The sequence below is a fragment of the Corvus hawaiiensis genome, chromosome 20 (assembly GCF_020740725.1).
Source record: "Corvus hawaiiensis isolate bCorHaw1 chromosome 20, bCorHaw1.pri.cur, whole genome shotgun sequence".
In the NCBI taxonomy this organism is placed as follows: domain Eukaryota; kingdom Metazoa; phylum Chordata; class Aves; order Passeriformes; family Corvidae; genus Corvus; species Corvus hawaiiensis.
Window position 1 is genome coordinate 47,019 of NC_063232.1, and position 22,992 is coordinate 70,010.

General features: G+C 41.7%; 1 protein-coding gene across 1 annotated transcript; it reads left to right on the forward strand.

The window, feature by feature from the left end:
* The first annotated feature begins 1,961 nt into the window (after positions 1 to 1,961).
* On the forward strand, positions 1,962 to 22,728 carry SMTNL2 (smoothelin like 2). Its single transcript, XM_048324486.1, has 9 exons — positions 1,962 to 2,815; positions 10,547 to 10,637; positions 11,345 to 11,587; positions 12,177 to 12,230; positions 13,313 to 13,388; positions 16,014 to 16,190; positions 16,740 to 16,857; positions 18,183 to 18,334; positions 19,856 to 22,728. The coding sequence occupies exons 1-9, from the start codon at positions 2,411 to 2,413 to the stop codon at positions 19,980 to 19,982; spliced, it is 1,443 nt and encodes a 480-aa protein (XP_048180443.1). The 5' UTR covers positions 1,962 to 2,410; the 3' UTR covers positions 19,983 to 22,728.
* The last annotated feature ends 264 nt before the right edge of the window (positions 22,729 to 22,992 follow it).

A 22,992-nucleotide genomic window follows, 5' to 3' on the forward strand; every position in this document is an offset into this window, starting at 1 on the left:
ACCACAGCACATTATTAGTATTATTTGTTCGTCCTCCCCGTGACGTCCGGCCAAGCCATGTTGCCAGCTAATTTAGCTGAAATGGTGTGTTTTTCGAGGTTCTAAATTGTGTCAGAAGACATGAAAACCAGGATATCTTTCTTGCTGGCAAAAAAGAATTTATTTTATTGCAGTAAGCAAATGCCGAGTTGCCTTGCGTGGAGAAAGGTAGGGAAGCAAAGAGTTTGTTTTAATGAAGTGACATGTTGCTGCTGTTCTAGGACAGTTTTTCTTTTTCCAGTACTCTGGATTGATTCTAAAAAGCAGTAACTGCAAGTGCTTAGGGAACTATTGAAACACCGTGAACAGAAATGCACCCATTGATCTTGGTCTTTGGGTTGTGGCTCTGACCTGAAAAGAGGTCCTTAACTGCCTGTGCTTCAAAAGAAATCTTATTTCCCGATAGAGTTTTATTGAAGAAGAAAACCCATCAGATATTGAGACAGAGAGCCTAGTGTGATTTGGGCATCAAAATATCCTAAATCTCTCAGTTTAAGCACCGAGAATCTGAGTGTCTTCTTTCCATCTTTGAATCACCGGTTTGGGCTTCACCTGTGCTGTTTACTTCCAATAAATGTTTTGAGGGGCTTTTGGAGACTGACATATTCCCATGCTCTGTCCACCTGCAAGAGCTCAGAAGGAGAAGATTTCAAAGGGAAGAGAAAGGTGGGTGTGGCTTTAGACTATTGAAGTATAAAGCTAATTCCTCATTTGTGACGGGACAGAGACAGAAGGTTTTACTTAAACTTTTTGTGAGAGTAGGAAGTGTGTTAACTGTTGGTATCCTAACTTGTACTGTAAATTGTTCCAAATGCATGAATGAGAGGCAATTTTAAAAATACTAGGGTTTTGCTATTACTCTATGCTTGCTGAGTCTGTAAACAGCAAAACAATTTGATTTGCTTGGCTCTGCTAGACCTTGCCAAGAATAGGTTGGAAATTTTCTTTCGAAACACCTTTTGTCAGGAAACTGAAATTTCTACTAGATAATTAATCTGTGAAAAAGTAAAAGTTTTCTTTAGTAATTAAAGATATTGTAAAAATGGAAATATTTACTCTGCAGGGAAGAGTATTTTCCAAAGAATTACACTGTTAGTACTATTAGCTAATAGCTGTGAGCTGTCAGCTTTAATAACCACACACACACACGTGTATTATTTTTAGATAAGGCTGCATATGTTAAGACATTGCCTGTGAGCTAATGGTAATTGAATTCTGTTATTATTGCTTTGGGGTTTTACACGTACTGACGGGGGCAGAACTCCAACTTTCCCTGCACGTTCTAGATTTACAGTCTTGGCTACTTGCTGCTGCAAGAGAACTACTATTGACAACTGTTAAATGGTACCAAAAAAGGTGTAGCTACCTGACATAAAGTGCCGACATATATAGGCTACCCGATAAGGCAAATTTGCTTTAAATATTTTTCAGATTCCTTTTTTCTGTGAGGCTTTTTTTGTCTTGTGCTGCAGTAAAGAATACACCTGAAAGCGTTCTGCATCGTAGCTCTGGCTAGTTTGACGGAAATGTGTATCTCATCCCCCGTGCACACAGATTGGATCTGCTGGATGACTTGGCAGCTCAATACTAATGCCCATCGAATTGCAGCCTATGGTGGGAAACGCTTAAGTGTGAGCGTGCTGGGTGTAAGTTGCTGCACGTGAAAGCACAGAAACTTTGCGTTTTGTCTAAAGGTGTATGTGCGTGCATTTCTGTCTCTATGCCCTCAAAGACCATTCTCTTCTCCCTTTGCCTCAGCGTTCGCGGAAGAGACAATCCGTGCGTACTTTGACATCATCATCGTCCAAGCAACCCGGGAAGGACCTGGTACTGACCCCTCCTCTCGTCGTTCTGTCTCCCTCCTATTCCTTCCCGACTCACATCTCCCATCTCTTCTTTCCCCCACACCGGCGCTGTCGCCGGCTTCGTGCCGTCCCGCTTCCGCGGCCCCGCCCGCAGCCCATGGCGCCCGGCCCTCTCGGGCCCTAAAGTCCCTGGGCAGCTGTGAACTAGCCCGTGCCCCCGCCCCTTCGCTCTGCTTCTTCCACCACTGCCTCCCGAAATTCAATCTCCCCCTTTGGAGCAGTGTACGCTGAGCGGGACGGCCCGGGCAGCCGCTCCGCCCGCGCTACTTTTGTGCCGCAGCTGCCCCGGGCGCGGCGGGTGCCCCACCGCACTCCTGCGCCACAGGAGAACGAGCCGTGCCCGGGGGGGCCGGGCTTAGGGCCGCGCTGGGGGCCGCCGGGAGGCACAGGCAGTTCTCAAAGGGAAGGAGAGGCGGCGCCGAGAGGAGAGACGATCGGGCGTCTGCGGCTAGCCGTTCCCGAGCCCCCTGCGTCCCTGCCCGCGCAGCCTGCGGTCCGCGGACACCATGGCCGGCGAGATCGAGGATCTGAACAGCCGGGAGGCGCAGACTGTCTGCGACGGCCTGGGACGCTACGAGGACACGCTGCGGGGCGCAGTCCGGGAGATCCATATGGACATCCAGCTGTTCAAGCAGGGGGTAGGCCGGCAGGTGGAGGAGGTGCTGCGCCTCGCCAGCCCCCTGGCACACGCTGTCTCTGAGCTGCAGCAGGAGAACCGGCGCTTGCGGGTGCAGCTGGAGCGCCTGTCTCGGCAGGTGGAGGCCCTGGGCCGGTCGGCGGGGCTGCCGCAGGAGTGGGTGAAGGAGGCGGCGGAGAGCGCTCAGGCCGTGGGGCCCGGCTCGCCGGGGCAAGGCTCGGCCGACGGCACGTTTTCCAGTCATGCCAAGCTAGCGGGCACTGGCCGGAGCCAAGTAAGCGGCCGGGGAGACGGCAGGAGGGAGGGCCAAGGGCGTGCATGAACGGATGCTTCACGGGTGTTGCCAGACCGCGTTGGCGCGGGGTAACGTTTAGGGACCGGGGGTTCCTCTTTTGCAGTGCAGTGTCAGTGGTATTTCGGGAGGTGCTCTGAGAAATGGTCTTGGCCGCGAAACCACCTGGAGATCTACCTGATTATGGCTCTGTTTGGTCAGACTGGGATCTTGGTTAGAGTGGTAGCAACCTGTCAGTTCCCTGTGGTTAGGAGTAAGAGGAGGTGGGGCAGTCTTGGCTATCAATGTGCGTACGTATGTGAATATCTTTGTATCCTTTCTGGACTCGATTCTGGGGGATCTGTGTGCCAGCAATGCTGTTTGCCAGTTGACAAGCTCACAAAGGAGAATAGCTTAGCGTATAGAAGGCAGTAACATTTCCCTCAGATAACATCCCGTGGTGAGCCGATTTTGCTGTCTGACCGCTGACCCTCACTGCTGCAGCTTGTCCCTGAGAGGTCGACACAAGCTGCCATGGTCTCTCTGACCTAAACTTGCACAAATATAATCATTCCTCCCCCTGATAAAACTTCCTGCGGTGTAATGGAGCATTGTAAACTTGATGCATAGAAACCCCAGTTAGTGGGAAGCTCATCTGGTACCGAGATGTTTTTTGTAATCCTTTTTCTCTGTCTCCGAGAGAAGAGTTGAGAGCTCCTGTGCAATGCTTGATGCCAGGAGAGCGCACCCAGACAATACGCTGTGATTAGGTCACATAAAACTGGGGTACCGGAGACTTGGCTTTCACAGATGACAGCCTGTTTCGTGTCCTCTTGGTTAAGCATGTCTTAAGGGAGTTTTAAGACTGTTGAAGCTGAAAAAACTGGTCTGTGGTCTATCCAGGCTTGGGGTTAAAAAAGAAAACTTAGAAATTAAATTCACTAGAATTGCTGGGAATGAACAGAGTCTGTATTGCATTCCAGCTCTCTTCACTCCCACTGACCTGTGAACGGGGGGCATAGGGCTTCCTACCTCTGGGCAAATGAAAAGGTAATGGGGCTGTTTGATACGTTATAGCAACTGCTGCCTTTTCCCCCACGTGACAAAGGTGAGCAGCGCCCGTACAACTTTCAGATTGGTTCCTTTTTGTTCTGTGGAGCTATCCGCACTTGTTTGTATTGCAAGGAATAGAAGTAAGCTGAGCGATATGGAAGGGACAAGGGATTGTGGTCCCTTGCACCATTTCACCCGCTCCATCGCCGCTGTCTACCCTGCGGTGTGTACTTCACAGTCTGTGAAGAGTTTTGCATCAATGTTACGGCGATATCCAGCTTTAGATATCGGTCTGCGTGAAAGCACGGTAAGAGCTTTTGTTTGGATGGGAACCTTCCTGCTTTGCTTTGAGGGTTCAGGGAAGATCGCTTAAGTACTGATCATTCTTCAGCGCCCTCCCAACGATTTAGGTTGGAGAAGTTCCCAAGTTAGCATAGCTGACCGAAAGGGAATTTCAGTACTGAGAACTATGGGAGCTGCAGCTATGGCTGTACACACCAAATTTGTGCAGTGAAAACATGATTTTGTGAGTCAGCTTCTGATGTGGCTGCACACAAATGGTGAAAGAGCAAGCCTCGGTTGCTGTGCCAGTCACCCAGATTCTCTGTAACGAACACTGTTCCTTCGGCCGATTCCGATTTCTGGTTGTATGACCAAAGCATTTGAAACAGAATACCATAAGTGGCACCGCGTATGATTTCAGATAAATTAGTACCTATGATAAAACTGGTGACAGTTCTAGTCTCAGTAAATACTTCAGTAAATATAAGTGCGAGGTACGAGAAGGAAATGATACTGGGCTGGAAATAGCAGCAAATCAAGATGTGCTGGTTTTGGGTCCAGAGAAGATTTATTGGTTGAGTTCCTTTTTGCTGTGTGGTTGATGCAGCATTAATTGGATACTGGAGATTCTGAGCATCTTTGGTATCTGAACCATTATTTTCTAATATTGCTAGATTATTTTTCATGGTAATTTCATTGGGAAAAAATGAATCCGGGGAGTTCCAAGCAGAGTTCAGAAGTAAGGACACAAATCTCCTTTTAATTCTAATCTGGGCGATTTCTGCTATGATGTCCTTGAAAGCTGGTATACAGCAGTCTAAATTTAGGTGGTTTAGGTGGAATTTTAAATGGCCATTAGCCACTCCGATTCAGAGGTGAGCCTTTCTGTTACTTCGATACTGGACTTCAGCTCATCTCTCTTAACCAGGCCAGAATCTTGAGAGCTGCTTTCACAAAGGTGAAAAATAGGGGATGTTGGAAGAATTGGTTTCGAAGATCCGGATCCTGGAGCCATACCTGCGCTACTGAGCATTTACGAAGGAAGAGTTTTGATCTTTGTTTTTTTTTGATCTGATTTTACATTTTGGCAGGAGCTTTATAATTTACGATATTCTCATAGTTTTTGTGATTGAGCAGGGTGGCTTTGTTAAGAGGGAGGACTAAAACTACTTTAAGGGTGTTCTGTTTTAAAACTGTCAGAAGAGTTTCTTTATAATGTGGGCAGACAGCTGCAGAGAATCTACCTGCAGCAGTCAAAGCCACAGAGAGATAGATAGCTGGCTATGACCACCTCTGAAGGTCTAAACAAGTATTACCCATTGGTATCTCTCCCTGGTGACCTGATGGCACCCAACAGTTAGCTGGCCTGTGAGTAACTCTATAAGACATGACTCAGGTGTACGTAATGACCTACGGGCTTCCGACAAAGATGGGCTGAGAGAGCTGGGGTTGTTCAGCCTGGAGAAGAGAAAGCTTCAGGGAGACCTCATTGCAGCCTTCCGTTACTTTAGGGGGCTTACAAAAAGGAGGGTGACGGACTTCTTTTTCTATGGGCAGATAGCAACAGGACAAGAGGCAGTGGTTTAAAACTGAAAGAGGGCAGGTTTAGATTAGATATTGGGAAGAAACTGTTCACTCAGAGGGTGGTGAAGCACGGGTTGCTCAGAGAAGTTGTGGATGCCCCGTCCCTGGCAGTGTTTGATGCCAGGTTGGATGGGCTCCTGAGCAACCTGATCTAATGCGTGGAATCCCTGCACATGGCAAGAGGTCGAAACGAGATGATCCTCCAACCCAAACCATTCTAGGATTCCATAATGACAGGGAGATTACATGATCCAGCAATTACCTGGCATTACACACTCTGTTTCTAAACTATCTCAGCTCCTACATTTGATAAAGGAAGTCTGTTTGTTTAACTTCTTTATTATTCTCTTACACTTCCTGCAAATATCCTTTTGGAATGGTGACATGTCGAGGTTGCCTTGATCCTTAGCTAGATTACTTTTGTTGTTTGTTTTGTTTTAATTCACTTTGACATAGCCACAGGCACCTGCTAAAGCTGCTAAGGGAGAATCGTTCCCTCCTGTCCATTTATATCCAGCCTTACTTCAGAAGAGGTTCTATGAGAAGTACTTCTACATTTTTTCTTCAGTGCAATAGCTTTTCTAATATGTTCATGGTGTTCAAGGCTTTTTCTTCAAGTTGCAGGGTCAGTTACAGATAGAGAATACTTGTGTTGTCTGATGGGCGATGGCTTTCTAGGCGTAGAATTAAGGGGTAAATGTGGTGCACTTCTGCCGGGTTCTAGCAGGCTTGTTTGCATTTCCTCAAAAGTTTGTCATTCCCTGTATCTGATGCATCAATGATCCCTATATATGCGAGGAACAGAGCATCAAACCTTGCCTTTGTGGCAGTGTGGCGATATTACTGTTCATCAAAGTGAAGCATTGATTTCACCTGTCATACCTAAGAAGAAGGGGATGTACTTCTAGATAAACAGCATTCCTAGGGCCAGTGATTTGTATTGTGACCCTTGTGATAGTTGGTGGTTCTACGAAAGACACAAATTTGTATAAATGAGAGAGTAATCTCATTTGTGTCTCTCATTCTTCTAGGCTTTGACCTTGTTGCAGACAAAATCTTGAAGACGTGACAGACACGCACCTTAGAGGTTCAGGAAGGAGATAACAATTGTGTTTCTTTTTTTTCTAATCTTGTGATCTGGCTCTTACTTTTTCTGAATGTGCTGAATTTTCACTACTGGCTTGCGATAATTGCAGCTTCTGGTTATGGCTCTCCAAAGTGTAACTTCTTTGTGGCAAAGGAGGCATTCCAGCAGCCCTACAACTATGGAAAGTATTATCACCCTCCATTACACGGAGACCTCTGAGCTACGGAGAGATTAGTTCTAAAAGCAAGCTTGGATAAGGCATGCAAAATATTAGTGTTAACTTTCTTTTCTTCAGCTCCACCAGTTCTTCATTGTGTCATTTTTACGTGAGTTGTACAAATGAGTACTTCTTAATATTAAGTACAGATATATGTAGCTATCCCTCTGCTATTTATAATCTATGTGACCAGCACTGACAGAAGTAGTATTGCTAAACACATGGGTTTGTCAGAAGCTTGGCATCTCCAAAGTGGATTTTGAAAGTACTTCAGCCTGACACTACTAAAGGCACATCAGAATCTGATCCCAGATCCTCCCACTGTTCTGTCAGCACATGGGCCTTCTTCCCCGTCCTCCAGCCTGGTATCAGTTTCTTCTTTGGCACTATTAGCCAAACTGTAGTAGTCAGACTTGCATAAAATAAGATAATGTAGCTCTTGTCACTGCATCAGAAAGCCGGTTCAGTGTGTAGAATGCTACGTGACCTTTGCAAGGACCATGTCATTTGACGATTTTACTCACCCCCACCTCCCCAGCTTACAAAAGCAGATTCGTGTTTACAGCCTGCACAGGCGTTCTTCAGATTCAGGTCATAATGGCTGACATGAATGGCTAAACAGTTCTAACTGTGTATCATGGGTACATTCTAGGGAGCTGCATTAGCTACGCTTTACATTTCAGTTCTGGATATGGGCAGTAATTGTTGAATGGGATCTCAGTTGCACTAAAGACAGCAATAAAAGTTCTGAACCCCTCATTCTGCGTGGTTTCTATAATTAGTATTTGTTGTAATTTTCTCAGTCCTGACAGCTAGTGATAACTGAGTTTATTCGTGCACAGTATCTTTTTCTCAATAAATACAAAAGTTTCAAAATAATTTTATTTTCAGAAAATAAAACATCTGGATACAGTGACACATCCAGTTTAGTGGCAGTAAGTCAGACTGTGTGTGTGGATGGAAGCATTCTCCATAGGGATGGCAGATGGTATAAAACTGAAAAATATTATTTTAAAAAAGTTGCTCTTTTGGTGATGTATTGAAGTTTGCAGACTAGCTTTGCAAAAAAACCTAGCCTGAGCTAGGTAACTATCAAGAGTTCAGCTTTGTTGTATGTGGGTATCCTACTTTTGGCCAGGACAGGGTTAATTTTTTCAGTTCTGCATGGTGCAACTTCCCCAATCTAGTTACTTTCCTTTCTTTTAAATAACAAATATAGAGGGAAATTAAAACAAAGCAAAATTTTACCTTGTTTGGATTGTGCTTCCACTGTGAACTTCATTGTATCAATCATTGAATCAACATTTCATGTGCAAAACTTGCAGTGTATCTTAAGACATGCTAACCTAGTTGTGGAATGGGCGTTCTAACTCCCAGCTACCTTAGGTGCACCTCAAGCCTTCAGTAGGCATCAGTGGAAATCTGTCAGTCCTGTTAACGGGCCTATGAGCAATATTGTGCTAAAACATGGTGTTATGCGTGATTGGTTGTTTGACTGGCTGTTGTTCAAAAGAACAGAAAAAGAAAAGCAGCTTCTTCTGTGTTTTGGTGGTAAAGAGACAAAGGAATGGCTTGGCTCCTCGTGTAACCTCCACACTCTTATCTAGCAGTGCATGTAAGTGCACATTTAGCCCCTGAAAGATCATTGACTTAGAAACTAGACTAGAGAATTAAGTGAAAGCTCCTAGCTGAGAAAACTTTAAAAGTAATTTTCTGAGAGTACATCTTCCACATTTTCAGGAAGTGTCCAGTCCTCTTCTTAACTCTGTACTGTTCTGTTTGCAAATCATATCCAGGTCACCCTATCTCTTTTCCTCACTTAGCGTAGAAATAAAACGTCATGAGAATCAGACCCCAGGTTAAAAAACAGTGTGCAGTCCAATGTAATAAAGTGCGCCATCTGTGCTGAGCCTTAAATACTGTCATGTAGGTGCAAATTCTGCTATGTACATCTCTGTTCCATTGAAATCAGTTGGAGGCTGACACTAGTATCTAGAAAGATCCGAATCCAGCCCTAGGAGAGTTTTGTGTTTAGGCTGCCTTATTGTAATCTAATAGTAATTAACAAATTCTTAGCAAGATCTCAGACCGTAGTTACCGGAAGTTGACTAGGATATGCATCCAAAGTAATGGAAGTTGTAGTATCTCAAGTACACTCTCCAGCATATAACAAGATAAAACAGTTAAAAAAAAAAAAAAAAATCTACAAAGTGTGTTAATGTTATTGTCTGCTGTTCCTGGTTAATTTTGGATGAATGTAAACAGATGCATGATAAACAGCCGACAAGTTCCAAGAAAATATTTTTATTGATTTGTCTTGATCGTGGGTTTTCTGTATTGTATATGAGATAATTTTAGATAGATATGTATATATTTATATTTGAGAGAATAGTTTGTTATGATCACATCACCGGTTCGCTCCATAATTCCTGTGTATGAAGACCAGAAACAAATTAATTTGTTAGAAGTATACACCCTGTGTCTTTCCTTTTCTGTTACGTTTTGTTGTTTTTATAATTATGTACAGTATAAAATATTTGGTATCTATCTTCAGTCTTTCTGTCAAAAGGAAGCTTGTTTGGATTGAGATTATAAGAATTTTTGATTATATTTATAATGGCACATTACAGATTTTTTTCTTTAGTAATAAATTTTTTGGCCCATCTCATAGGTAGATAACTGTCCAGAATCAATTAAACCGTTTTTGTGGACTGTGTGTTGGGGAATTTCTCTCTACGACTTGTAGCTGCTGCTTCTTGGAAGCTACATTTTTTTTTAGCTGCAGTAAGCGTGTGTCCGTGAAGCATTTTCTTCTTTCTTCAGTCACACAGATGAAAATCACATAGTTCCTCATGGTTTAATGTGCCCTCTCCCCCCCCCCCCAAAAAAAAACCAAATCCAGCCCAACCAGCCAAAAAAACCCAGTCAAACAAACAAAACCCAAAACCTTCTACTAAACCCACAAAAAGGTTCCTGACTGATTTTTCTGGAATTATGTTGACAGGCATTATGAGGAGAATTTATGCTTTTCCCAGAAGAAAGCTATTCTTACGGGGGTTACAGATTATAATACAGCTGTAATGTCCTAGGATTGGATTTACTTTATGTGTTGCTTGAACAATACGTTTTCATAATGGAATTTCTTTCTGCGGCAAATAGAAAAAAAAATGCAGAGCGTTACTCTGCAATCTCAGCCAATTTCTCCACTATTACATGGAGTCTTCTGTTTATCACCATCACACAGTGGATGGTGATACCTTTATCTAACAAAAGATAACACCTCCTAGGTGCTTGGGGCCCATTAAGGGCGAGTGTGTGAAGATTGATGTGAATTCTGCGTTGCCAATGCTTCATTTGCAGGCTTGGCTCTTGGGGTTAGGTAATTGTTCCCTTCTTATATTGGGGTCACTTGCATGAGGAAGGCCTGTTCTTGGCAGGTGTTTCTGGATATTCTTCTCACTTTTGCTGCTGTTTGAATTTTAGTTGTCATGTGTGTTGTCTGTTCTGACAGAGTGTAGACCTGGATGACCACCAGAAACCTGAATTTAGAAGAGTTTTTAGTTCTTCCATCATTGAAAATGGGCATCGATCTTCATCATCAGGTACGAACAGGGCATGAAACGAAGCAGCACTACTTGTAAAATACCTGATCCTGGCAGTCATAGAGCAGGTCTCGCATTTTGGAAGGGTTAGAATCTGCTATAGTTTCAGAATAGATGTTGTCCTGTGGCACCAATACTTTATTTCCTAATTAGGAGTTTAACTTTTAAACTTTGGCTTTACTGTTAAACATGTACTATGCTGTTTCATAAATTAGAGGCTATTACTGTTGCATTAACTTGGGAGACGAGCGATAAGGCCTGCTATGCTGGGTTCCATTGCAGTCTCGCATCCCAAAACATCTTGCAAGTCACCCGTCCACTTCCATCATCCTTTGGTGGAGGAAGGACTTAACATCTCCACTTTAGAGAAAGTCATACAGTGTTTCATAAAACCATGAAAAGAACAAAAATGCCAGGGCAGGAGATTGGAAGTGAGGGCTGCACAGAGGAAGAGAAGCTTACCGAATGCAAATGCTAGTGTATTAATGATCTGAAGACATTGTTCCTGCTGCCATTCACGTAGAGCAAGTGCGATCGCTGTGAGGATCGCTTGCGCTAGGGTTGCTCCTGCTACATAAGTGGTACTGTGATTCACGGGGGAGTAATTCCAATGACTTGTAAAATAAAGTTGTTGCATGGACATTGGTTTGTAACTTTGTTACAAATCTGCAAACAAATTTCCTTCCTCTCTCCTGCTTTTTATTCAGGTCAGGCAAAAGCCGCCCATGAGCTGACCTCTTTTCAGATGTCAGAATCTTCTTCCCCTGAAGCCCATGCCCCTGCAGTCACCTTACAGATGCCCCACCTTCCCGTTACTGCAGTAACCAGGACATCTGAGAAGTTTTCAGGAGAGAACATCTGTTCAACAGGAACAATTAATACATCTTCTTGCCTGCTGGGACAGGGCAAGAGCACAAATACAATGGGAGTAAAACCTTCCAACCAGCCAGGTAAAAGAGACAAAAATAACTTGCTGAAGCTGCATGCCATTTCCTTTCTTCAACTGGTGCTATCAGTATTGTCCCATGACCTAGTGGTAATTATGAAACGTTGCTTCTATGGCTATATATCCCATTGTGGGACACTTCAATTTGGAATATTGTGGGTCCTAGTTGGAACTTTCGGCTGTTATGTCACATCTGCAGAGAATTTTTGCTGCCTAATGTAGTTGAGTTTTTAGTGAAGCATATCTTATAGCACAGTTACTGAATTCAATAAGTTACTGAATCTCTTAAACATGCCCAGCTATTTTAATGAAATTTGTAGACATTTTTACTGCTCTGAGACTGGAGGCCCTGTGAGAAGTTAGGTTGAGTTTAAAAAAAAAGTCATACTGAAGTCATTCATCCTTGGCTGTGATACTTACAAATTGGACTATATATATATACACACACACACAGGTCAGAAATTATAGAAGGAGACCAGATGGGATTGCTAGCAAGAGATAGGGATTATTTGCAGATTCTTTTGATTTTATCTTACTAAAGCTGAGAATGTCACAAACGCTTCCTTTGTCTTTTTTTTTTTGTGCTGATACAGTGAAGGACTGGAATTCAGTTACAATGAGAACAGTGGATTCATCTGCCACTGGAGGTGAGTGTTCCTATCAGCATGCCCTTATGCAACAAAATTGAGAGTGATTCCATGCTCTTTGGGGGATTCAGATCTGAGCACGTAGTTTTGATTTGTAGTACTAAATGGTAATACTAAAATTGCTAACAAGTCTGTATGCAGACTCATAGAATCATGAAAACTTGTTCTATTCCATCAGATTCTCAATCAGTTCAGTGAGGGGTTCTTACCCTTATTTGCCCAGTGATGTACATGTGTACTGTTAGGCAATCTCTGCAGTGGAAACCATAGGTGCCAGAAAAGTGTGGCAGGCAGACAGCTTGAGCAGTGAAGATTTCAGCTGATTGAGTGAAAACTGTGACTATACACAAGGTAGTGGCAATTGGAAAGTGGTGTGCCCACCCATGTGTTTTGAAGCAAATGACTTTGAGTAAGACAGAAGTAAGGAGTCTCCTTTGTAATATGAATGTGTCAAAGGACAAAATGTGTCACTCCACTTTTGTGTTTATAGAGCATAGCTGGAGTCCAGAGCTGAGCTCTAAGAGGCAAAGCACAAAAGGTAGACACTCAGGAACGGAGGAAGGAAGATGCAAAATCGGTTTTAAGCCACATTTGCAACTTGGAGTCTGTTCTAGTTTACAAACTAAAATATCTTTATGGCAGTAATTAGGTCATTTAAATTATGCACTCAGTTATGTTAAACTCCTCAGGGCTTGTCTGCTAGAATGACTTTTGCAGGCACCACTTTTTCTTTTAACTGAAGTGTCTGTGGCAGCGTGCCCTCCTCTGAGGTCTGCACAAGGGCCTGAAGTGATCTGACCTTCCGAGTGCGGTTTTATCAAAGATATCCTCTCAGAGTCCTTTCTGGTATGCTTACACTATCCTTGCTGCAGTGCAACAATTTTACAGAGGAATTGAACTGCTGGGGAAAATCCTTCCCCAGCTTGTTAGCTCATATAGAAGTTAGAGGCCTGTAGCTTTACAGTGTAATGAGTAAAAATCAATGCGTGTCTATCCATCAGGAAAGCACATGAGGAAAGTTTCTATTTGAAAGCACACGAGGAAAGTTTCTGCAGTAATGTGTCTTTTCTGTTTTTATATAGAGAATGCTACTTCTGCCACCAAGTCTGTCTCAACTGTGGACTATGGGCTGCGTAGTGGAACCAAAACTGGTGAAAGGTATGCATTCCTCATGACATTTTGTTAGGCCATTGTGGTCAATATAGTCTCAAGGGACAGGTGTTCTGCTGACTTGGAAAACAGGTGAGTCCCAGATGCTGTATTTTAAGCATTGAATGTATAATTATACATTAATCTAGTTGCCCCATAATCTCTTACATTAACCTAGGGAGTTCATTTAATGTATTTTGGTCCGTCGACATGTAAATGGGCCTATTCCTCTTAACCACGCTTCTACTTTCAGGGTGTAGGTTTCGGGGCGGGTTCGGTCGGGACGGATGGGGACGAGAGATCTCTATAGGCAGGTCTTGGGACACAGCCAGTTTATTGTAAAGGGCGTGGGTATTGGGGCACTGCTCAGAGCTGGTAGACTCAGCTCTGAGCAGGCCCAAGAGAGCAAGAGAGTGAACGGGTGAGAGAGAGAGAGAGAGAGAGAGAGAGTGTAAGAGCAAGAGTGGAAGTAAGAGCAGGAGTGGAAGTGTCTGAAGTCCTGGTTACAATACAATAAATCATCTTCTGTACTGAATATTCTAATTGTCACTAACCAATCTAATACAAGATACAAATCCTATAGCATTTACATACAGCCTATAAGAGTTCTTATATTACCATAGAGTGTTACATCTTAACTTCTAAAAACTACTCTTTGGACCCCTTCTGCTGAGCTAGTAGGGTCTGCTCTGACCCTTGGACCTTCCTGCAAGCAGAGGGTATTGTTCAATCAAGAGGGGATTACCTTCAGTCGGCCATACCATTGTTTTCCAGTTGTTCAGTAACTAAGACTTGGTATTTCAAAAGTGGCTTTCATTTCGATGTTGCCTGTAGTTTTCATATTCCCAAATCTTTTGTCAGGCAATCATATTTATAAGGCTTTCCTGTTTCATCTTCCCCAACATAGGGAATAACCAGTCAATGACTACTGGAATAATCACACCAGCTTTCATAAAACCATCCTAGTGATGTACTGTACATAGTAATTTTTGTTCAACACAGCAGTGCTTGTATACATACCCTGGATATTCTCAGGTGAAACATGCCAGGTTATTTACTGATTGTACTTCTCATGGGAAATCAGCAACCTGCTATATATGTCATGGTAGGTGTCCAGTTTGAGGACCATTCATTCCCCCTAAACCCCCTGCACGACTTGCTCTTTTTGTGCCTCTGATTCCTGTATCAGGGCCGTATCTTGATTAATCCTCACACCTTTCTTTTCACAAGACATCTAGTAGGCTGTGCGTTGACATCACTCCTGTGATTACAGCTTTGGATAGCCTTAGCACATTTGGCTCTTTTTTGGGGGGGAGGCTTCTTCAGGCTGCCCCACCCGTGCACCGAAGAACAAATGAATTGCCAGTGCTATATTTTAAGCCTGTTAAAGGCTGTGAGCTTTCCTCTGGGCTAAGCGGAACAGAGATGAGAAAGGACAAAAATTTTATAGAGCAGTTTCAAGTAGACCTAACTGTGGGTTTCCACATTGTTTTAGTCTTAGTCAGTAAGACTTTCAGTGCCCGATAGTGGAGGATTTTTGTTAGGAGGAGGATGTTATCAAGTCCTTTGAAAACAGTTTTAAAAATACTCATCTGTGTTGAACTTTGGGCTTATTTTTGGAAACTAATATATGATTGCCATCAAATATCCTTAGTTTGACTAGCCTAGAGTTTAATTTCTAGACAAATGCCTTGCTGAGGACTGCTACACATTCTTTATTAATGAGTTGCAGTTGCTTAGTAGAGGACTACATGGTATCACAATTACTCCTGGCATATCCAGACATACTTAGCAGGCAAAATAGCCATCAAGAAAAAAATGGGAGAGAAGAAAGTTTAAACCTCTTAAATTTGGCTTGTATCTGCCTTGAAAACAATCCCAAATTAGGCATTACATTTTTTCTGAGGTAGTTCCAACATCAGCACTCCAATATTTGGGTCATGATACACTAAGCACCCTAGAGAACTTGGTGTCATACCTGACCTCCATCTGTACCAGAAATTAATGTGTGACACTGATGTCATTGTTCTTTGCCTCTTTCCCCATCTCTGTTACAGAGAATACTTCCAAATGCAATGTGTGACTTACTTCATTAATGCTGATGAAGCGGTATATGGCTCAAACAAACACAAATTGGAATATAATCCTATATTCTCAATCAAATTACCAGCTTGCAGTCAGTAAAGCAACGCTGACAGAAGCTCAGAATTCTGTGCGCTATAAGTAAAAATTTCAAAAGTACTTCCTGAATTACTCTTTAAGTTTAATTTTGAAAATGTGACAGCCTCAAGGAACCCTGAACCTTGGCAATGAAAGGGATTTAGTGCTCCTGTGTGACCACAACTTTTTTTCGTGAAGGTTTTTAATTGTATTTCTGCTCAGTGCTACAAAGTGCTTGTGGCTTGTCCAGCTGTGTCTTATTTGTAATAGTACCTTATGGTCTTCTATACTTAAGTGCTGTTGTGTGTCAATAATAATTTTACTTTTATTAAAATTGCTTTTCACTCACGCAGATCCTCTTGAAATGGATCTTTTGGGAGGTTTAGAGACAGCAGTTGAACCTTTATGCTGGCTCTTGTCACTGCAGAGTTACTCTTTTGTTTACTGCATACTTTTTATGTTATGTTTTTCCAGTGCCATTGACAGTTACTGTGATGTGACCGTGACCCCCAGCTCTCACTCGCCTCCTCCTACCGTACATCGCCAAGTTGAAAGGAGGCGAGAACTGGTGCGGTCTCAGACGCTCCCGCGGACTATAGGAACGCAGGCCAGAAAAGCGCTTTTCGAGAAATTTGAACGTGATGATGGAAAGTATGTCACAGTCCTTGTCTCCAGAACGGTTTCTTAAAGGGAAACTAATTTGTCGGTTATTACCAGCAGAGTACAGATGGGTGGGAGAACTCTCTCAGTGTAGGATTCGGCGCTAAGGGACAGTATGAGGTCACTTGAAGTTTCACTGACTTTACAGACCAAGCCTTGGAAGTTCACAGCTACAGATTCCTCTGGCTTTGGAGTTGTTTAGCTGAAGCAGCAGGTGTCTTTTATCAAGAAAGAGTTCTGTGAAAGCTGCCTTCTCCATCATTATAGGAGACTGCGAGTATAGTTGCCATTCATTGAGGATCAAAAGTATGAACTCTCCTTGATGGGAGTATGATTTAAATAAAAGAGGGCTTGGAATTCTGGCTTTAGTGAAATAAAAATTAGTTTTTCTTGCAGGACCAACAAGTTGAGGTTTCAGCAACATGTTTCTCAAATATCACCTGGAGAGGCTGACCTGGGCAAGGTTGCATAGATGTTCCTGACAAGTAGGTTTAAGTTTTTCTAGAATGTAATTTAATCTGATCTCTGTTAATTTTCCAGAGGAAAAGGAGAATCCAGAGCTAAGCTGAAGAGGTCGCTGAGTTTTGGGGTTGCCAGCGCTAGCAGCATTAAACAAATTCTGTTAGACTGGTGTCGCTCAAAAACCATAGGATACAAGGTGAAGATATGCTAGTGCTTCCAGCTCTCTCTTTTTTTTTTTTTCAGGAGAATTTGCCAAAAAACCATGCTCAAAAGGTGAATGTAAAATATGCTAGAGAATAAGTTAACTTCCTCAAGGTCATCAATTTTATTGTGGGTAACACAAACATGGTTTGCACAGGCAGCACTTCAAGACAGTCAGTGATTGCATGAATGAGATTCTGTATGTCTATTAAAGCAACGCATTAGTGTTTTTCTGAAAGCCTACATTTTTGTGCTTATGGATATAAACTTCAGTATACACTCAGACATTTTTTTCTTCGTTGCCGACTGTAATTTTTGCATTCACATGATGTATGACAAGTTCTGAATACATGGAGACTATGGCCATTTTGCTACATGCAGACCAAAGTACTCTGTTGGTATTTGACAAATGAATTTGTAGTAAATGGTTGAGGTTGAATCACACTGTGAGTAAATTTTTATGAGGTAGCATCAGTGGAACTAAAAGAATACAGCAGTTCAGATTTTTTTCATTTTACCTGGCCTTAAACTGCACTTGTCAAAGAAATACGGAATTTTTTTCCTAGGGATTTTTTTTGCATGCGTAGTATGTTTTTCAACATTACTAAATGTGCATAATTATTGCTAAACTGTACATTATAGTACAAATAAGCAGAACTAATTAAAATTACTGTTAATTGCTTACTAGAAAAGCTGGGGCTTGAATTTTATATGATGGGAAAGCAGCATGAGACAAGAGCACAAATACGTTTCTTTTCATTGTGGCAGTTGAAAGTAAATTTGTTTTAAGAATCAGGTTGCGCAGTAGGTATGATTCTTCCTTTATTTCTACCTATCTGTGTGTAAACAGGTATTGAATTAGGCAAAGCAAGAAAGCGTAGTCTTTATCTAGTGTTATTCACAGCCACAGAATGAACTGCTCTTCAATTTTAAATCCTCCATAGGGTGATTATGATTATATATAAGCAGTGTCCTTAGTTTCCACAGATACTGAGCTGGTGCATCGGGCCTGCTCCACAGCTCACTGATGTTGATTAGATTCTTCACAGTATTTTCAGTGGGCTTGGATCAGGGACCTTGACTATGTGTCTGCTTTGCATCTAGGTATTTCAGGCAAAAAGCTTTCATTGCTAAGTGTGCCTTTTTTTCCCCAGAATGTCAACAGTGAAATGGATATACCAAGATGGGAAGAAAAAAATAAAGCCTGTGCTCTTGCTCTTGCTGGTGGGAAAGAAGGATAGAAAACTGCATTGAACAAAAGCAGCTGCTCTTATTTGTTCCCCTGTGCAGCATTAACGTGTGTTTTTTTCATCGTGACAGCACACTGATCTCCAGAACTTCTCCTCAAGCTGGAATGATGGGATGGCATTCTGTGCTCTTGTTCATTCTTTCTTTCCTGAAGCTTTTGATTATAATAAGCTTGACCCGGCTAATCGCAAGCAGAACTTTGAGCTGGCCTTCACAACGGCTGAGTGAGTACATTAGCTCTCTGTGAAGTGCTTCCAGTTCAAGTCTAATGCACCTGGGCAGCAGTGAAGAGTTTAAGGATTATTCTTGTAGATTCTCTATCATTAGCTTGCATGAATTATGCCAAAAAAGATAATAAAGCTCTGTAGAGAGAATGCATAGAACATGTGGGAGACTTCCCCTCTATCTGTATGTTGTTTTGGTTGAAAAAGAATGAAGGTTGAATTCAGTGTAAGTAGAGACCGAGGCTGAGAGCTTCTCAGTATCTCAACCAGGTGACTGCATTTCTGAAATGGCAGAGCTAATACCCTCAATCACATTATCCAGATTCTTCTTTGTGCTGTATAGCAGGCAGTTAAATGCTAACTTGTTTGTTAAAGTCGTCATGAATGTGAACTCGCCGGTCAGAAATAGTAACTTTTTTGAGCTGGTATCAACATGATTCTTACAGTAAGAACTCTCCGTGTGGTATGCAGCTTGGTTTGGTACACTTCTTCCGAATGATAACAGGTGGTAGGAATACATGGCTAATGCAATAACTTAAAGAACTGGATTTTCCACTGGTCATTCAGTAAAAACCTTTCAAAATTCTTCACATAATGTTATTTCTCCTTATTATGGCCTCTAGCAAAGGAATTCATTTGGGAATTACAAGTATTTTTATAAGTACACATATATGTATATATAAAAAAATATTGTTGCTTGTCAGTGAGTTGAAGGAGATTTTGTGATACTTTTAGGTGATTGATCTCTAAAGAAAAACTATCTACAACTCTCAAAGGAAAGCCGCAGTGTTCTTCTACCTCGATTTATGTAAACAGTAAGTTTAGGGGAGAAAAAAAGACACCACGAACACAACACTAAGAAACAGTAGGTGAGAGGTATCTACAGAAATTACTGTTCGTAGCTATGATTGCCTTTCAACTGATTTATTCAAGTGCCAGTAAAAGCTATTTTCTCAGTTACTGCTGTTCACCCCAGTACTAGCTGTGCTGATCAAATTGCTTCCTGCCCTTGTGATTTCTCATCTTAAGCCTCTGCAGATCTGTTCCTTTCTGCTGGTCCACATCATTCACATCTTGAAGATATGGGGGTGCTGGAGAACAAGCAAGTCAACAGCCACATGGGCCTTCATCAGCACATCTCCTCTCTTCCTGAGTTTTTCCATTCTTTTGGAACTCCCTACATATTAACCAAAATCTGAGACGTGGGCAGAGTAGCGTGAGCTTGGACTACGTGCTACAGCTATAAGGAATGTGAATGATAGTGAAAAAAGCCCCAACCCTACAGGGCTTTAGATCAGATTCCAGTATAGAGGAAGAGAGAGAAAGAACAGGAATATTCCATGGTCACAGAAATAATAATGTCCGGCCTGACCCTGCTCAATTAATTGTGAAATGAAATGCTGCCGATAAACCTCAGGATTTCTTAAATGTTTCGATGATGCTCAAATCAGAGCAGTAAATGAATCTTGGAAGCAGCTATGTAACTCTAGATTTGTTGTATCTGTTTTATTATTACTACAGAAAAATGGCTCACTGTGATCGTCTGATAGAAGTGGAAGACATGATGGTGATGGGTCACAAGCCAGATCCCATGTGCGTCTTCACCTACGTCCAGTCCCTATACAGTCATCTACGACATTTTGAATAAAACCATTGACACCTCTCCAGCCAGAAGGGTCAAGTACACCATGCTAATGGGAAGAGTGACATTTTGCAAATGGGACACATTATTATTTCTTGCTTTTTACTGCTTACGTTCAGCTGTGTGGCTGGCTGACTGAAGTATTGCTGAGCAGTGCCCTGAAGTATTGATCACATCACCATGTCACTAATACAGAAATGGGTCTGAAAAGACATTGGCAAAGGCAAATGCTGTCATTTTGGTGCTAGTAGTAGGTTGGATTTTTAGGGCTTTTATGTTTAAAGATCCCAGGAAGCAAATTTCCTTCTCCTATCTCTGTAAGGCTGGGGACAATTTTATGCAGTGATTCTGCTATGAAGGTGTTCCATCTTAAAATGCAGGTAAAACTCCAGAAGATAGCACCTTCAGTTTTACTTCTCTGTTGAGCGTAGTACAAAAGAAATAGGAGATGGACAAGGAAAATTCTGTTTAGCAAGTAATAACCTAGAGTACTCAACCACTCGGGCAATAATGCTTCTCCTCCAACCCTACCCCTCCACTCCGGCATACACACACAGAGATCAAACAGGCATTGTTTTGTTCTCTTAAAGCATAAAGAGAACATAACCTCTTGTCTGATGAGTGTGGGGACAGATTACTATGTTACATAATGGCATTTGTCTGTAATGGTCGAATCTAATGTGATTTGCTGAGAGGCTTGCTTAAAGCCTCTACTGGCAGTGCTGGATTAATTTCTTGATAAGAATAGCAGCAGCTGGGGCTGTTCTGTGTCTGAGATTGTGTGCTTGCATGGTTTATGATTGCAGGAAAGGTGGGAGTACCTGGCACCTGGTATAAAATCCTTTGAATAGTTGTAATAGAAACAAGCCTGTAATGTGCTTTTACCGGGACTCAGGGGAGAGCAGCTCTTCAGTGTGAGAAGGAGTGAACTCTTTACAACTGGTTCAGGTCATATGCTGACTGAGGTAGATGAATAATACACAAAAAATACATGAAAGGTGTGGGAGTTTTGAAATGAGTTGCACTAGTTTCAGTTTTCAGTTAAATTAGCGTTAAAACCACAGTACAGTTAGATTATTCCAGATTTACTAGGCAAAATGCTCGTGTGTCACTCTTTCTGGCTTTCTTTTTGATAAATCAACAGTGTTGTTTTCACAATGAACGTTAAAACCACTAAAAAAATGTACTTAAAAAAAGCCTTCTAAGGCTCATAGAAAGTAAAAATTGAAAGCCACAAGTCCTCTGCTCATGCTAGAGAATGTTTTTTAACCTGCCCCAGTGCTTTTTGTAGATATTTAGAAAGATTAATTTGGTTCTGTATTGATGACCATTTATAATAAAATATATCAAGCATTCTTCAGATTTATTGCATCTTTTTAGAATGATGCGACAGATAACAAAGTAAAATCAGTGAAAACAACACAGAGCTTTTACTTAAAAGATTTTTATTCCAGTCATGACTCTGTGTGCTCTGAATTACAGTTTAAAAAGTACAGAAGTTCAATTGCATTTGGAATATGATTTTAGTTCAGTCTCCCTTTCTAGTCAAGTTTACTTAAGAAACCACGAACGAAGCAACCGCTTTGTTAGCATATAAGTGCCATTGTCTTCAGTTTTTTGCTTTGTCTTGGACGACCATAATTCTAAGGAGTAAGCATGCACCTGTAGCTCCACCAAATGCACTGTAAGGATAAACACATTGTACTTATATTTTGGAGGAGTTTGGATTAAGCATGATGAGAAATCTGTCCACAACTGGCACACAGAATATACCTATTTACATTCTTACAGTAGAATACTTTTTATTGATTAGCAGAGCCAAGTTCCATCGTAACTACCACAAGAGGGGCAATACTGGCTTCATACATTGCGTTCGTTCACAGTCCCGGGTCACGGATGATTTTACTGTGTTATGTGAGTGCTTGGTAAGACACAGGTAAGTGCTTGGCCAATTTAGGCCTAATAGCATATAATTATATAAAGGAAGTTTTAGATTGTAAAGTTATTGCCAATTCACCAGGGTGAATCTACATCCTTTCTGTAATTTAGCCTGTTTTTGCAGCTACCCACAAGGTATTTGCACAGGTTTTCTAAAGTCTTCCCGCTTCAGAGAGGTGATGGTAAAGATACCTGGGACTTACCAGCAACCTGTTTGCAGGGAAGTGGGACTATAAGCTGAGCTGATCTATTGGTGGTTTGTGTGTAAGAAGATGAGGGAGATAGTGCTATGACATACTTTTAGAAAAACTTACAGCTTTGTGCATTAAGAGGTCTGCTCTATATTAATAACATCAACTATTTGATTGTATGATTAAATTTAAATTATATAATGTATGCCCCCAATTAATTTTTTAGTATTTTTATTTTTAAAAAATGCGGAGCATGTGTGTATATATGACAGCGTGTTTAGCATGAGTGATAAAAGAACAATATATTAAGTTGGCATAGTATATATTTTACACAAATGGACTGTTTCTTAACTTTTCTAATGTTTCTGTATTGTATCTAAAAACGTATCTATGGTTGTTTGTTGGCAACTTGATCCTACTTTTAAAGGCTAAAGCAGTTTGTTCTGTGCAGTATTTTCAAGATAATGTCACCAGAGACATCATCTACTTTTTAAGATTATGTTTGCATATAGCTTCCCACAGCAGGAAAGTCCTTCTCTTTTATAGTATAATAACTGGATGAATGTCTTTCATCACTTCTCCCTTTGTGTGATATTTCCAATAAAGTGTTTAATCTAAACATATGCTCAAACCCATGCAAATTCTTGGATATATGTAATTACATATAAAACTATCCCAAAGGTTCAGCCTGTATCATTAATTTAAACCTGACCTGGCTTACATAGGTAGTTTTAAAGTGTCCAAAATAAAAGATGGGATTGCTTTGTGTAAGATGCATTTAAAAGCTCCTTGTGAATTTTGTCTGGATGTAGAAAATGGGTTCATTATTTGTGAAGTGGCCAAGTCCTCAGTCTGGAAAAGTCTCACGTTTTCTGTGGAGAAGTCTA